At 42.1% G+C, this 16,489-nt stretch overlaps 1 protein-coding gene across 1 annotated transcript in view; it reads left to right on the top strand.

Moving 5' to 3' along the window:
- The window catches only part of rgs12b (regulator of G protein signaling 12b), a 195,393-nt gene that overhangs the window by 163,441 nt on the left and 15,463 nt on the right, over positions 1 to 16,489 (top strand). The window contains exons 15-17 of the mRNA XM_080189495.1: positions 74 to 141; positions 730 to 847; positions 4,100 to 4,771. Coding sequence (XP_080045621.1) covers positions 74 to 141; positions 730 to 847; positions 4,100 to 4,771 — 858 coding nt within the window. The remainder of the gene's footprint in view (positions 1 to 73; positions 142 to 729; positions 848 to 4,099; positions 4,772 to 16,489) is intronic.

The following is a 16,489-nucleotide window of genomic DNA, read 5'->3' as shown; positions in this document are numbered from 1 at the left end:
CCAGCCAAAGTGGCAATGAATCTTTCATCTGGTCATTTAATCACGCATGTGGCATCACACTGTTTACTTCCAGACAGGGAGATGATTGCGGGAGGAAAACAGGGGTCTTCCAATGTCAGCACACACCATCATGCTGTGAAGGTAAACTTTCACCTTGTATGTTATAAAATATTATTCTGTTATTTTTACAAAATGAAATTCAAAAAGATAGCAAAATATAGGAAAATAGTTGCATTGGTAGTTGCTCTATAACTGCATGTTCTTCCTGTGTCTGCGTGGGTTTCCTCCAGGTACCCTGGCTTCCTCCAACAGTCCAAAGATGTGTGGATTAGATGGATTGGCCATGGTCAATGTGTGGGGTTATGGGCTTATGAGTGGAGAGGAGGGGCTGGGTATGGTGCTGTTTCAGAGAATCAGTGCAAAGTCAGTAGGTTGAATAGTCTCTTCCTGCACTGCAGGGATTCTACGGTTCTAAAGTTATCCCTTCTAATGATATTAAAGCTTACTGCTTATGTTTTTTAGGTGCAACATGTATCTTATATTTATACTTATCAATTTTTTAATTAGAATTACTGATTCAATAAATAATTTGCCCCATTCTTCACCCATATTTAGTTTTGGCTGTCTTTTATTAGATATGCCTCAAATAATATTAATGTATTCTGATTATGTTTTTAACTGCAACATGACCTATCTCTAACTTATGCTCACCAATGTTATCCACACCAGACGGATTTGACAGTAAAAGGAAATGGAAAATCTTCCAATGGCACACGGCCTTCAAGAAAAGATGTAATTCATACAAACAAAAAGAGACCAACAAAGCCAAATGTGGATGAAGTGGAAGGTAAATTACTTGTTGCACTAATAAGCAAGAGAAAGTTAGCCTGAAATGTCAATGAAATGAGTTTCTTATGCAATCGTATCTTGAAGCATGATATGGTGCTGTTGAAGTTTTGGGAAGCTTTGTTAAATTAGAAATAAAGGCAGAAGGCAAAAGAATTGAGAAAAATGACTCATCAAGATTCTGAAGAAAAGCTCTAGTGGTTCCATCTGCAGAATGGGTTAAATTGTGATGTGCACTGTTGTCAACTATAGTAAAGGTGTGGATGGTTGAGCTTAATTTCAGTTTAGATTAGTTGTAATGATCACTGGAGGGGAATAGCAGTTCTGTGCACAAAAAGTACTAAAGTTTTGGTGTTGAAAGATAAACTAAGATTCAGTTTGATCAAGCCTCTAAAAGGTGGAGAGCTTTTGAGTTTGTTCTAGTGCACGTTCCCAGTGGTGTGAAGAACTGCCTCTAAAATGTCAATTAAGAAGATAGCAAACACATTTTTGAATATCTACTTCATTTTTAAAAATTTAAATTATGACATATTTACGTCATTCTCACTCTCACTCTCTCGCGCGCACACACACACACACACACACATATGTTTGACTGAATCCATACACACTTTAATTTGTGCTTTATGATGTGATGTCACTAATTCATCACCTCAAGTTGCTCCCACCATTGTTTAATCTTGGTGTTCTACAACTTGAAATATTCCTGGGAAAAATAGCCTAAATTTAAAAGAACAAATGTTACATCCTTAATCCAAGCACCTGCTGCATCACTTTATTAAAGTTCAAATGTTGGCATTGTATTTACTGGTTATATAATGGAGTCAGAAACCTGCTCCAGTTGTCTTTTCAATGCCATTTATCATTAAACGAGTGGCTGTATTTCATTTGTATATAGCCTTTCTGTTCTCCTTTAGAAAAAAGACTTGATGCTTTGGCCTGTCTTGAGATTGGAGACTTTCTTCATGAGAACATCATAATTTTGCCATGCATCCTATTACTTTTTTTTTGTTTTTTGAACTAGGTTACCTTTCCAATATTACAACAGTGACTACACTTCAAAAGTACTTATTGGCTGTTAAGTACTTTGGTATGTCCGATGGTCAGGGAAGTTGCTACATAAGTGCCAGTGCCGTTTTCCCCCTTTCTTTGACCCAAGAGCTGATGTGGAAGATAGCCATCTTTCTTCACCCATCCTGTTGTAAAACTGTAGCATAAATATTCATTTCAGCAGAATTTGTTCAGGCAATAACTCTGGATGGACTGAAAAGCTACTTATTTTAGATTTCCTTTTGATCAGTGAGCAAACTATTTGGTGTGACAGACACGTTTGTTAGCAGGTGGAACTCTTTCTTTTGAAGTGCTGTCGCGGATGGGGAAAGCACAGAGTGGTCCACCAGCTGTCTTGTCAGCTTTCCCCGTCAAATTTTCAACCACTTAGCAAAAAGAATGAAAGGAGCAGGACCAATGGCATTTTGCTGGTGGGACATGCCAGCTACGCTGGGGGCATCCCATCTGAAAAATACAAAAATTAAAAAGGGACCGGGGTGGCACAGTAGTTAGCACTGCTGTCTCACAGCATCAGGGACTCGGGTTCGATTCCCAGCTTGGGTCACACCCTTTGTGGAGTTTGTGCATTCTCCCTGTGTCTGCGTGGGTTTCCTCCGGGTGCTCCAGTTTCCTCCCACGTTCCAAAGATGTGCGGATCAGGTAGATTGGCCATGCTAAATTGCCCCTTAGTGTCAGGGGGACTAGTTAGGGTATGGGGATGGGGCCTGGGTGGGATTGTGGTTGGTGCAGACGCGATGGACTGAATGGCCTCCTTTTGCACTGTAGGATTCTATTATCCTCCCCCACCCCACCCCACCCCATGGAAATGTCCATGACACAAGACACCTCTCCAACAGAAGCCCCCAGTGTCAAGCCGATGTGAGCGGAGGGACAAGGGAAGCCCACTAATTGTATTTAAATATATGGTAATGGGTTTCCCTACCTTGCATGGTGAGAACCCAATTATATCATTGGCAGGGGTAATGGGAGTGGGAAATCCTACCAGCGTAAAAGTCATTTGGGGACACTTATTGGATGTGCTGCCCCCATCAGTTTCCCTGTCCACCAAAATGTGGAGAAGCCAGTGTTAGATTGGGGTGGGCAAAGTAGAAGTCTCACAACACCAGGTTAAAGTCCAACAGGTTTATTTGATATCACGAGCTTTCAGAACACTGCTCCTTGCTCAGGTGAGCTCCGAAAGCTTGTGATACCAAATAAACCTGTTGGACTTTAATCTGGTATAGTGAGACTTCTTACTCTGCCTGCCAAAAACAGTAATGGCAAATCCTCGCCTCTCCAGTGTTTCGCTTGTAAGAATGATCTCTGTTTCTTTATCTCATGTAGTGGTAAGAAAATTCTGTTCATAATCACTTCTTCCAAATTTTTAGCTGTTTTAGATCTCTAGAAAAGTTAAAGCTATTAGAATAAAGTTAATTTTTAAAAAGAATTAAGAAATTTAAAGGCTTAAAAGAAGATTTTAAGAATTTGGATAGTTATTTCCAACCTATAAAGTGATGTTTCCCTACTTCCCTATGTGGTCATATTTTAGAAGCACTTCATTGGAGGGACACCCACGGTTATAAAGACCAGTCTGCCTTCCTTTATTTGTGTAATTCTCTGTATGTCTATTATGTAGCTCTTATCTACTATAAATTATTTTCCTAGGATTACCAAATAAGCAGGAGAACGTTATTTCTTGAATTCTACCAGTGCCAAATTTTGATTGTGGTTCAAGGGCTGGGTTGAGATGGATAGAGGTCCTTACTCCGATAGATGTTAACTGGGATGCAGAGGGAAGAGGACACTAGTTTCTATTGTGTTCAGTCTTGTGGCTTTACTTTGTTAACAAAGCTCCTCCTTAAAAATGCAGTGCTTCCCCTTGTCTCTTTTGGGGAACTATTTTCCCCTTCTCAGAACCGTATACCTTTAAACTAAAAAAAATTAGGTACTGTGGCTGAAACAAAACATCAGAGACTTTTCTAAGTTGAACATTGGAGATAAATGAATAAAGCACCATATTGGCATGTAAGTAGGCTCCCCCTGCATGTGTTTCACCTCAAACCTAACCCTCTTGTCCAGGAAAAAAGTAACATACTGGCTTTAATTCAAATATAAACTGTATTTGTTTTAAAAATACAGCCAGTTAAAATGCTAATGCAGTGAATGGTTATCTTATTAAGTTTTCATTTTTGTATTGTGGCAGAGTTTTTTGACCTTCTATCCAAAGCTCAGAGCAATAGAGTGGATGATCAACGTGGGCTTCTGAAGAAAGAAGATCTCGTGCTTCCAGATTTTCTACGCCTCAAGCCACCCGTAATTGAACCCGACTGCTCCACACCTGCAGCAAGTAAGGGGAATGGTAGAAAACGAGAGGGAAAAAGCCAAACTATGCACCGGAACGTAATGTCGACACAGCAATCTGATAAATTAGAGTGTACGGACTCCAGCACAGCTATCTCAACGGCACTGAATTTCAACGAAAACTCCAACAACATTAAAACCAAGCCAACAACGCAAGATGATAGCTGTCACCGGCCTGTAATAGTGCCACCTGATTATGTAAAGCCAGATATTAAGCAGATAAATGCTGCACCTTTCCATGTGCCAGTATCTCCTATTCCACATGTCAATGAACAAAGGTGGGAAAAGCGGGCTGGAGACTGGCAGTCGGAAAACGTACCACCTTATGAGGATGAGAATGCATTTGATCTGACTCTGGTGGCAGAAGGTGATATTAATAGCCCAAACAGTACATTGTTACCACCCCCACCAACACCACCATCCACTATCAGTAAACTGGAGATAGCTAACTATACTCCACCAACTCCCTACACAGATGGTCAGGAGAACTCTTCACACAGCAGATCCATTTCAGGTATTTAAATGTGGCCTATCTGTTTGTTGAGAAAAGAAATTTTAAAAATGTCAGTTATGTTGAGATTGATCTGTTTAAAAGGAAAAAAAGAAACTGGAAAACACTATCCGAAAACTTGATACATGATGCACTAGTTTCAATTTCCACCTTTTCTAAGTGTCTAACTGTTCATAGTTCTAGCGTATATTCCTGAATACGCGGAAAAGGTTGGGGTACAACACAATAATCTAGTTTAATTTAGCATGTTTGAAGCAGGACGTATTTTTATGTAATTTATTCTACACTGTCTGAAGACACATTTTATTTGCCCTGCTGAACTTTCTAAGATAATTGCTGTAAAATATTCTTACGGTTTCCACGGAAATTAAATTTTGATCCATTGATGGTTAACAAGTTGTCACAAGGGGCCATATAAATTTTGCCAAAGCTTTGAATGGCATTTCAGACTCTGTTTCTTATCAGGGAAATCATGACAGAATGATATCATTGATTGACCCTTCCCATCTTGTTCTGAGCTACCATTTCAGTTGAACTTGATACGCTGAGTAGCTCACTGAAATTCTTCCTTTTTATATAGTGTAAGATTATGCCCATGTACTGTCCTACCCACTTTAAATTGACATCATGAGGACCCTTCTAATTTTGTCGCCATAATGAATAAATAAAATAATCACCACACAATTTCTAAATGCTATATTTGTTTACATTACTGTTTATATTAAGTTATTTTGTTTTTTAAATGGCCATATGACTCTACGGCACGACAAGTGTCCTTTGCGGATCATAGCTATGTGTAGCTTATCTAAATACTTATCTGTCTCCATCATTTTGATTGAAAAATGAATGGCACAGGTGCTAAATCTTTCCTTGAAAATCATGTGACAAATCTGGCTTGGTTAGACTCTTCAATCTTGGCTCCTTCAGCTTCTTGTCAGACATCCCAGTGAGTGCGAGTGCTGCAGTGCCAAACCCAAAGTGTGGTTACTGAATAAAATAAATTACACTGTAGGCAAATAGCTGTAATCATGAGAGAGCGGGCATTATAAAAGCTTTGAATAAAATGCCTGTTACACTGTGTGTTATCTCTCTACATCTTTGAGGCATAAAACATAACAGTGCTGCACCTTTTGGTCAAGGTGAGAAGTCTCACAACACCAGATTAAAGTCCAATAGGTGAGTCACCTGATGAAGGAGCAATGCTCTGAAAGCTCGTGATTCCAAATAAACCTGTTGGACTTTAACTTGGTGTTGTGGGACATCTTACTGTGTCCACCCCAGTCCAACACCAGCACCTCCACCTTTTAGTCAAGTGATTGGTTGTTTCTGGTAAAAATATCAAGTATCTCACAGACTTTGGCATTGGCCTGGAAGATTCTTAACTTTTTTGAAGCACTCTGAATTTTTATACTTCATCATTATGAGGAACTGTAGCTCATTTATACCTGTAACATTGTGATGGAGTGATTTGAAACACAGTCTTTGGTGTTTATCCCCCAGTACAATCCTGTGGTGCAAAAGGGTTTGTCTTGTCAGTATCATAAAAGTAAGCTGAACTGTAGTCCTGCAGAATTTCATGGAGATGGATCCTCTACTTGCCAAGACGAAGCAAAACATTTATCCTCCTGACAAATCTTCTCATGCACAATAACATGGATGTTGAAGTAGCTAAACCATTTCTGGCAGCACCATTTTCCATCAGTTGTGCTGCTGGGATTTATATATCCTCAACATCACCGTATTTTACAGTTTTATTTTCCTCGTCAGCAAGCTAACGTGATCCTGCTTTGTACTCAGCCTTCATGTGTTTGACAAATTTGCACCAGCTATGTAGGTTGTTGTGTTTCACAGACACTTGTGGAAAGTTTCTTTTCTGGACAGACTCTTTTTCTGGAATTTCCATTCTGAATTGCTTAGATTGCTGGAGGTTTAGCCTCAAGTGTTCTCAAATTAGGTCTCTGTTTAATTTCAGTCTTGATATCTATCTTAAGCAAACTATGGTGGGCACTCAAATCCTGGGTAATTTATAGCCCTATAAGCATGTATCACACTCACTGATGTGTCATAAGTGTCAACATAGATGAGCAAACACATTTTATGAAATTAAGCCTGTCAAAGTTTGTTGAGATTGACATCAAAATCCTGTAACTTCCTTCCTAAAAATGTCTACCACTCAGACCGTAGCGGTTCAAGAAGGTGGCTTACCATCACCACCTTAAGGTAATTAAGGTGGACAATAAATGCTGGCTTTGTCAGTGCCAGCAACATCCAATGAATGAATAGTAAAAAGAAATGTATGTGGCGAGTATCAATGTGCAGAATTGGAACCAGAACTCCTGGAATATTTAAACTGATATAGGTGTAGCATTGAAATAAAAACATTGAAGACAAGTGGGTAGGACTGTAACTACAGAGATTAGTTAGAAACATAGAAACTAGAAGCAGATGTAGGCCATTCAACCTTTCAAGCCTGTTCTGCCATTCATTCTGATCATGGCTGATCATCAGTTTCAATATCCTGATCCCCCTTTTCCCTACATGTCCCTTGATCCCTTTAGCCCCAAGAGCTTCATCTAATTTCATAAAGTTGAGTCCATTAAACATAAAAGATGACTACCACAAAAATGGTAGCAAAAACTACAAGTAGTCAACTTCTGTATATGCTGAAACACTACTTGCCTTCATTTGCTGCTCTTGAATCTGAAAATTACCTTGCACAAGCAAATATTTATTACCATATTTTAAAATATCAATGTTAGCTGTCATATTATTAGGTGAAACAATATTCATTTGTACCCTGAATGTCAGAACTTAACCATGAACTCACCCCTCATGAGATGTGACCTCAGGTTAAGAAGAGTTGATGTTCTGCGAACAGTAATTGGGTAATCCCGATCATTCCAAAGATTTTTGCTGCTTATACTTGATTGAAAAAAATCTCAAAAACTGAATGATTTAAAAATATTGTGAATAATGTCTTGTACATTTCTCTATCTGTTGCTTTTCCAGCTCTGTACACTAATTTCAATATGTCATAAATCATTCTTGAAAGTTGAAAACTATTCTCTTAATCTTTGACTTTTCTTTGCTTTGTAGCTGTCTGTTAGAGATGTTTTCACTGATGTATTACTATCTTTCAGTTTTTATTCTGAATTCTCTCAAGCGATGAATATTCCCTTTTTCTTAATCAAAGTTGTTTAACACTGTTAAATATAATTTTAATGGATGTTCCTATTATGTTGTACAATTGACTTCCTGTTCTTTCTACTTTTTTTTCACCATGTTGTAGTTCTGAGGGTAGAATGATGCTGAACTCAAGGGCATTTGTTTGTAAAATTGTAGTTGATAAAATTAATATAAAACATTGCCTTCAAAGTATTTTTTGAGACTGGGGTGGAATTTTACCATGGCGGGTGGGATATAGACCACGAAAAGATCCATTGACCTCGGGTGGGATTTTCCGGTCTTGGGGCGAGCGTGGCCAGAAAATCCCGCTTGAGGTGCATTAAATGACATTTCACCAGCAGTTTGATTGGGATCCATGAAATGAGTTACCTGCACTAGGAGTTTTAAATCTACTGCCACCAGACTGCAGGTAAATATTCCAACTGTTCCATTACTTTGTACCTGGCGTAAAGTGGAAGGCATGTACCTGATGGGCTGAATGGCCTGTTTCTGCACTGTTAAATGCTGTGTAATTCTGCATGATTTTCTGAAAGGAATCAAAATCAAATCAAAGGCTACATTGGTTGGAAGATTGCAGACTGGGTTTTACTCCATCTTTGTCCTTATCGATGATGACATTAAATTTTGATCATTTTAAAAAGCTGCGCTGTTTTTTAAAGAAAAAATGCATCTGCTTTCAACAACTTTTTCAACAATGTATAATGTTGTTGAAAAATTAAATGCTGAGAGGTTACATTTGTGATACTCATGGTGACGTGAAGGCCTTGCTCATTCTCATGTGTTTGAGTTCAGCTTCCCATCACACCAACACGTTTACAGTCAGAAAGCTTAGATGAAGAAGTTACCTCTATTTGATTCACACTTGTAGAGTACCAGCCAGTACCAGTCCCATTGTCTATGCGTTACTATATCCTAGTTGGTCCTTTAATAAGCTGCCTATCCTGACCCAACTCTCAAAGGCAGTAAGAGTCAGATTAGGAACTTAGAAACAGGAGTAGACCAACAAAGCCGAATATGCCATTGTCTTCTGAATTGCATGCGATATTTGCATACTGACTTTCAATGTTAATTGTATGAGAACACCCAAGGATTTGATTATAGGAGTAGGGATGTCTTGCTGCAGTTATGCAAGGCCTTGATGAGGCCACACTTTGAGTATTGTATGCAGTTTTGGTCTCCTAGTCTGAGGGAGGACATTCTTGCTATCGAGGGAGTCCAGCGAAGGTTCACCAGACTGATTCCCGGAATGGCAGGACTGATGTATGAAGAAAGACTGGATTGCCAGGACAGGAACTCACTGGAATTTAGAAGAATGAGAGGAAATCGCATAAAAACATATAAAATCCTGATGAGCCTGGACAGGCTAAACGCAGAAAGAAATGTTCCCGATGTTTGGGAAGTCCAGAACTAGGGGGTCACAGTCTGAGAATGAGGATAAGACATTCAGGACTGAGATGAGGAAGAACTTCTTCATTCAGAGAATTGTGAACCTGTGGAATTCTCTACCACAGAAAGCCGTTGGGGCCAGTTTATTAAATAAGTTCGAGAGGGCGCTGGGCATAGCCCTTGTGGCCAAAGGGATCAAGGACTATAGAGAGAAAGCAGGAGTGGGATACTGAAAGTACGTGATCAACCATCATCATATTGAATGATGGCACAGGCTCGAAGGGCCGAATGGCCTACTCCTGAACCGGTTCTTTTTCTAAGTCCTTTCGAACATCAGCATTTAAAAGTATCAACATTTTGCTTTTCTCTTTTAACCACCAAAGTGAATAATCTTATACTTCCACCAAATTGTTTTCCATCAGGCATCCTGTTCATTTAACCTGTCTGTATGTGTTTGTGGCCTCTTTGTGACCTCCACACAACTTGCCTTTATACCTAACTTTGTATTGTTGGTATAATCAGACCGGGAGTAATGTATCTCAGTCATTAATATAGATCGTTGACAGCTGAGACCCTAACACATTTCTGTGGCATTCCAACTTGGCAACTTGAAACTGCTCCGGTTAGCTCGATCTATTGATTAACCAATCCTGCGTGTTAATATAGTACTGCCAACTCCATGAGCTCTTATCTTGTATATTAACCTTTTGGGTGGCATTTCATTGAATGTCTTTTAGAAGTTCAAACACTGCAACTACTGTTTTCCCTTTACCTTATAAGTTAAGTTGTTATAAAACTTAAATAAATTTGCCAAATGCAGTCTCCCTTTCATGAAACCATGTTGACATTGCCTTATCATAGTATGATTTTTGAAGTTATTGGGTGGGATTTTCTGATCCTTCCACTGGAAGGATCTTCCAGGCTTGCTGAAGGCAACTCTCCATCGTTGGTTCCGAGGAAGCAGGATGGGCAAGCCACACAAAATGCCAGACGTTGGCTGGACTGGAAGTTTGCTGATGACATCACTGTAGTGGTTTGGATCTCATCAATGATGAGACAAAGTACAGGAAAGAAAGAATCTGGTGAATTGCTGCAATGAAATCTCTGTGTCAGTAAAACAAAGGAGATAGTCATTAACTGTAGGAAGCGTAGTGGAGGACGTGCCCCTGTCTACACAGTGTTACTAGATGCCCAGATCACCAACAACTTGTTCTATTCCCTCCACATTGACACTATAGTTAAGAAAGCTCACCAATGCTTCTACTTTCTCAGGAGGCTAAGGAAATTTGGCACGTCCAATATAACTGTAACCAATTTTTGCAGATGCACCTTAGAAAACATCCTTTTCAGATGTATCACAGTTTGGTGTGGCTCCTGCTCTAACGAAGACCACAGGAAACTACAAAAGGCCACAAATGAAGCCCAGTCCATCACGCAAACCAGCCTCCGATCCATTGACTCTGTCTACACTTCCTGGTGCCTCAGAAAAACAGCCAGAATATTCAAGGACACCACGCACCTCTGACATACCCTCTTCCAGCTTCTTCCATTGGGAAAAAGATACATATGTTTGAGGTTACATACCAACTGACTCCAGAAAAGCTTCTTCCTTGCTGTCAGACTTTTGAATGGACCTATATAATAAGTTGATCTTTCTCTACATCCTAGCTATGACTGTAATACTACATTCAGCACCCTCTCCTTTCCTTCTCTATGTATGGTACGCTTTGTCTATATAGTGTGTAAGAAACAATACTTTTCACTGTATATTAATACATGTGACAATAATAAATCAAATCAAAACTTCTCTTTCTACTGCGGTTAATTGAAGGAGGCTCACAAATCTGGCTTCAGCTATGAATACTTGCACAGTATTCCAAAAGTGTACATTCACAAATGATAGATATCTCAGTGACCCACTCTGTCTGGTATAGTGACCTATTCTAGCCACTTCTATGCACTGCTCTCTTTGTGGCCTCTGGGGAGTTGAAGGCAGGCTGTTGTCTCGGCTTGTGGCTGAGAGGCATGTTGTAGTTATCCTCATCATAGAGGTGACAATAGAGACACCTCCAGAGGCTGCACTGGGCCTGCCCATAGATGCCCCTTTGAGTCAGAGTGATCTTGGTTGCCGATGATGTAGGGGGTGGAGTCCCCATCCTCCTTCGTGACTCTTGACCGCTCAGTCTGTCATAATCCTGTACGTCTCTCAATTTCTCCTCAATCCCTCTTTTCACGAGCTCCAGTTTATTAACAAGACTTTTGTGCTAATTTGCCAGATACTTTAAAATCAATATGGACAACACCCAATCATAGAATCCCTACAGTGCAGAAGGAGGTCATTTGGTCCATCGAGTCTGCACCGACCACAGTCCCACCGAAGGCCTATTCCTGTAACCCCACATATTTACCCTGCTGATCCCCTGACGCTAGGGTCAATTTAGCATAGCCAATCAACCTAACCTGACATCTTTGGATCGTGGGAAGAAACCAGACCACCTGGAGGAAACCCACACAGACATGGGGAGAATGTGCAGACTTCACACACACATGACCTGAGGCTGGAATTGAACTTGGGTCCCTGGCGCTGTGAGGCAGCAGTGCTAGGCGCTGTGTCACTATGCTGCCCCAATGCATCCTTTTCATCAAGCTTCTCTACTATTTTGTCAAGAAATTCAATTAGGTTAGTCAACAGTGATGGCTGTCCTTAATTAACTTAAACCTCTCCAAGAGCTTGGTGATTTCTTTCCCCCTGCTTATTGTTTCTGAAACCTTATCTACCATTAAACCGATCAACCAGGGTTACTAGGGATGAACTTGCACGTTAAATGTATTGCATCACTTTTCATAATGGAAGTGGACATTGAGACTGTAGAACTATAAACAGTGTAAAGCTGTATACTGCTCATGTGCAAAGATCAGAATGGACCTGTTCCCTCTTCCACAATCCTTCCCTGCATTCTGCTACTAGAAATGATTCCAGCTGCTGCATATTGTAGGTGGAAATGGTGAGAATGTAATTCCTACTAATGGTGTGAGGTGGCACAAGCCACAGTAAGTAGGAACTATTTGAATTGGAGGCACTTTCAAGGGGTGGACTGAAGAGGAAAAACGAATTGGGATGATAGTAGACAATAGGGCAAAAGATGGGGCAGTGGTAAGGAACATCAGAGGAAATAGAATACCTGCTTTAATTGGGCATGGTGTGTGGTGTGGTGAAAGGAGCAGTGTTCTGGCAATAACTGGAGAGGGAGGACCATAGGACATTAACTAGAGACAATGGTAGCAGTAACCAAGGGAACATTCAAAGAGATTAGCACCTTGAACTGAAGGGATAGAGAGTGATAAAAGGGGTGATTTTCCAACCCTGTGTGTTCAGGCACAGGTCATGTTGGAACAGCACGGGGTGGGAGAATGCTGACGGAGAGGCCTAGTGTAATTAACCCCAGTGAAATTCCCTCTTTGGGAATCTCCCGGCTCCCCCGTCCGCATGTAATCTAGTTCATGCCCAACAAGGTTAGGAACCAGGTTAACCCATTTAAATGTTGATTGAAATATGCATAATCAATTTCAAGCCAGATTCTCTGACACTTTAGACTCGACGGTGCAGAGGGACCTCGGGGTCCTTGTGCATGAGTCGCAAAAACCCAGCTTGCAGGTGCAGCAGGTGGTCAGGAAGGCGAATGGGATGCTGGCCTTCAGAGCGAGGGGGATTGAATATAAAAGTAGGGAGGTCTTGCTGCAGCTGTATAGGGCATTGGTGAGGCTGCAGCTGGAGTACTGTGTGCAGTTTTGGGCGCCGCACCTGCGCAAGGATATTTTAGCCCTGGAGGGAGTGCAGAGGAGGTTTACTAGGCTGATACCGGAGTTGAGGGGATTGAGCTATGAGGAGAGGCTGAATAAACTGGGCTTGTACTCGTTAGAGTTTAGAAGACTGAGGGGAGATCTCATTGAGACGTATAAGATGATGAACGGGATGGATAGGATAGAGGTGGAGAGACTTTTCCCGCTCAAAAAAGACAGTAGGACTAGGGGGCACAGCCTCAAGATAAAGGGGAGGCGGTTTAGAACGGAGTTGAGGAGGAACTTCTTCACTCAAAGGGTGGTGAATCTCTGGAATTCTCTGCCCGTTGAAGTGGTGGAGGCTGCCTCGCTAAATATTTTTAAGAAGCGGGTTGATGGGTTCTTGATAAGAGAGGGGATTAAGGGTTATGGGGAGAGGGCGGAAAAGTGGAACTGAGCCACGACAGATCAGCCATGATCTTATTGAATGGCGGGGCAGGCTCGAAGGGCTAGATGGCCTACTCCTGCTCCTATTTCTTATGTTCTTAATGGAACCAGTCACTAATCACTGTGGAGACCAGACATGATAGTTGGCACTACTAGGGGTAGGGCCTGAGTGGATGGGACATGGAGGAGGGCACCCATTGGAAAGGCCCCAATACCGGCACTCTCTGTTCAGCACGTTCTGAAGATTACATCAGCAATCGATGTTGGGGAGGGAGGGAAACATACTTTCAATGGAAGGGGTGTCCCAACGCTTGTCTTCAATTTCACTTTTAGATTTAAAGACGGGCTTGCTGGTGTGTTTAGGCCCTGCCCCCCTCCAAACTGATGCAAAACTCAACCCCTCCCAAAAATGACCAAGTGCAACCTAGGATTACTCCACAATTCACTCCATGTGATATCAAGAATTACAGAACTGTTAGAGCACAGAAAGAGGCCAATCAGCACATCGTGACTCCAGCGACTGTCCAAATGAGTAACAAACCCATTCCCTGTAACCCTGGCCAGAATGTTTCGGATGGTAGTATTTCTCTTCCCAGGGAGGAAACACATCCCTGCAGATTCTGCCTTTCTCTGGAGTGTTCATTGGTGCCCCTAAACTATAGGAAATCGCACTACAGAAAGCTGTTGGCCAATCTGGTTGGCTGGTAGCTCTCCAATCCCTGCAGTGACATGAACTGCTGTGGACAGAAGAGGAAATACGTAAAAATGACAGAGCCTAAATCCAGGGAGTGGACAGAAAGGTAAGTTTGGAGTATCTGCCCAGGAAGGGGAGGGAAGAGAAGGTCTGAGGTGTTGATCCTTAATGGGGGCATCTGAAGTTAGAAGAGGGCTTCTAATGATGGTGGTGCCTCCACTGCCCCCCCCCCCAACCTTTCCCACCTGAGACCTAAGGCCAATCATTTTTGGTCTTCCCCCATACCCAGGAAATCCTCCCAGCCCAAAAATGGAGGCTAAGCAGGAAATGTCCCTTTTGCCACCAATAATGGGGAAAGGGCGAGTTCAAGACTTTGCCCCGTTCAGCGTAAAATCACTGTAAGGCTGGGGCAAGAGTGAACCCAGAATGCAGCCCATTCTGCTTCACATTTCCCACCTCCCTACCTAAAGACCTGCTGGTGGAGGAGCATGCAATGCAGGCCCCTGCAAATTCTTCCTTTTCCAGTGAAGAAATAACGTCCCATCAGTCTACTCTCCATCAGCAAAACGATGGAAGGTGTTGTTAACAGTGCTTTCAAACGGTATTTGCTTAGCGGTAAGCTGCCCACTGATGCTCAGTTTAGGTTCTACCAGGGCCACTCAGCTCCTGACCTCGTGCAGCTGTGGACCAAATGTGGACAAAAGAATTGAATTCAAGAAGTGGAAACCAGGGGGAAATCTCTGCACTGGTTGGACTAATAACCAGCATAAGGAAGCATGATTGTGATTATTGGAAGTCAATCATCTCGATCACAAGATGTTGCTGTAGGAGTTCTCCGGGGTAGTGTCCTAGGCCCAACAATCGGTAAACTTTCCTCCATCACAAGATCAGAAATGGGGATGTTTACAATGTTCAGCACCATTCGTAACTCTAAAATACTGAATAGCATGCCCGAATGGAAGAAGACCTGGACAGCATTCAGGTAATGACCATCTCACACAAGAGAAAATCTAAGAATTGGTTCATGGTCAGTTTTGCTCAGTTGGTTGAAAAGCTGGTTAAGGATGCAGAGTGACCCAACAGGGTGGGTTCAATACCCGTACTGCTGGAGGTTATTAATGAAGGCCCTGCCTTCACAACCTTACCCTGTGCCTGAGTTGTGGTAATCCTCAGGTTAAAATCACCACCAGTCAGCTCTCCCACTCAAGGAGAAGAGGATCCTATGACCATCTGGGAATATGGTGACTTTATCTCCCCCTGACATTCAGTGGCATTTCTATTGCTGAATTATCAACATCCTGAGAGTTACCGTTGACCAAAAACTGAACGCAACCAGCCATATAAAGATTGTGACCACGTGAGCAGGTTGGGAACTCTGTGAGTAACTTACCTCCTGGCTCTCCAAAGCACATTCACCAGCTGTGTGGCTCAAGCCAAGAATGTAGTCCACTTGGCCAGATGAGTGCAGCTCCAACGAGACTCAGTAAGCTCTACAGTATCCAGGACAAAGCAACCTGCTTTAATGGCACCCCACCCCAACCATAAACATTTGCTCTCTTCACCACCTACGTCCAATGGCTGCTGTGTGTGCTATCTATAAGATGCACTATAGCAACTCGGGTGGCACAGTGATTAGCACTGCTGCCTCACAGTGCCAGGGACCCAGTTCAATTCCAGCCTCAGGTCACTATCAGTGTGGAGTTTGCACATTCTCCCCCCATCTGCGTGGGTTTCCTCTGGGTATTCCGATTTCCTCCCACAATCCAAAGATGTGCAGGTTAGATGGATTGACCATGTAAATTGACCCTAATATTTGGGGAATCATATGGGGTTGCAGGAATAGGGCCTGGGTGGGATAATAGTCAGTGCAAACTCGAAGGGCCAAATGGCCTTTTGCATTGTAGCAATTCTATGAACTCATCAAGGCTCCTTCGACAACACCTTCCAAACCCATGACCGTTACCACTTAGAAGGACAACAGCAGTGGAACAACATCATGTGCAAGTTCCCCACCAAGCCAAACACCATCCTGAGTTGGAACTATTGCTGGGTTTATTTTTTATCACTAAGGCAAGTACTTGGAAATGGGGAGAATTCCCAGCTCAACCCACCTGCCTCAGGAGAAGGTGTCTGCAAAGGTAACATTAATGTTGGTTCATTGTGGGAGGGCAGCTGACCCATGAAAGTGGGCTGAGGCAACACAGGGACTGTTAGCTGCCAATCTGAGC

Source organism: Carcharhinus amblyrhynchos, chromosome 5 (genome assembly GCF_965287045.1).
Source record: "Carcharhinus amblyrhynchos chromosome 5, sCarAmb.v2.hapA, whole genome shotgun sequence".
In the NCBI taxonomy this organism is placed as follows: Eukaryota; Metazoa; Chordata; class Chondrichthyes; order Carcharhiniformes; family Carcharhinidae; genus Carcharhinus; species Carcharhinus amblyrhynchos.
This window is presented reverse-complemented; position numbering and strand designations above follow the sequence as displayed.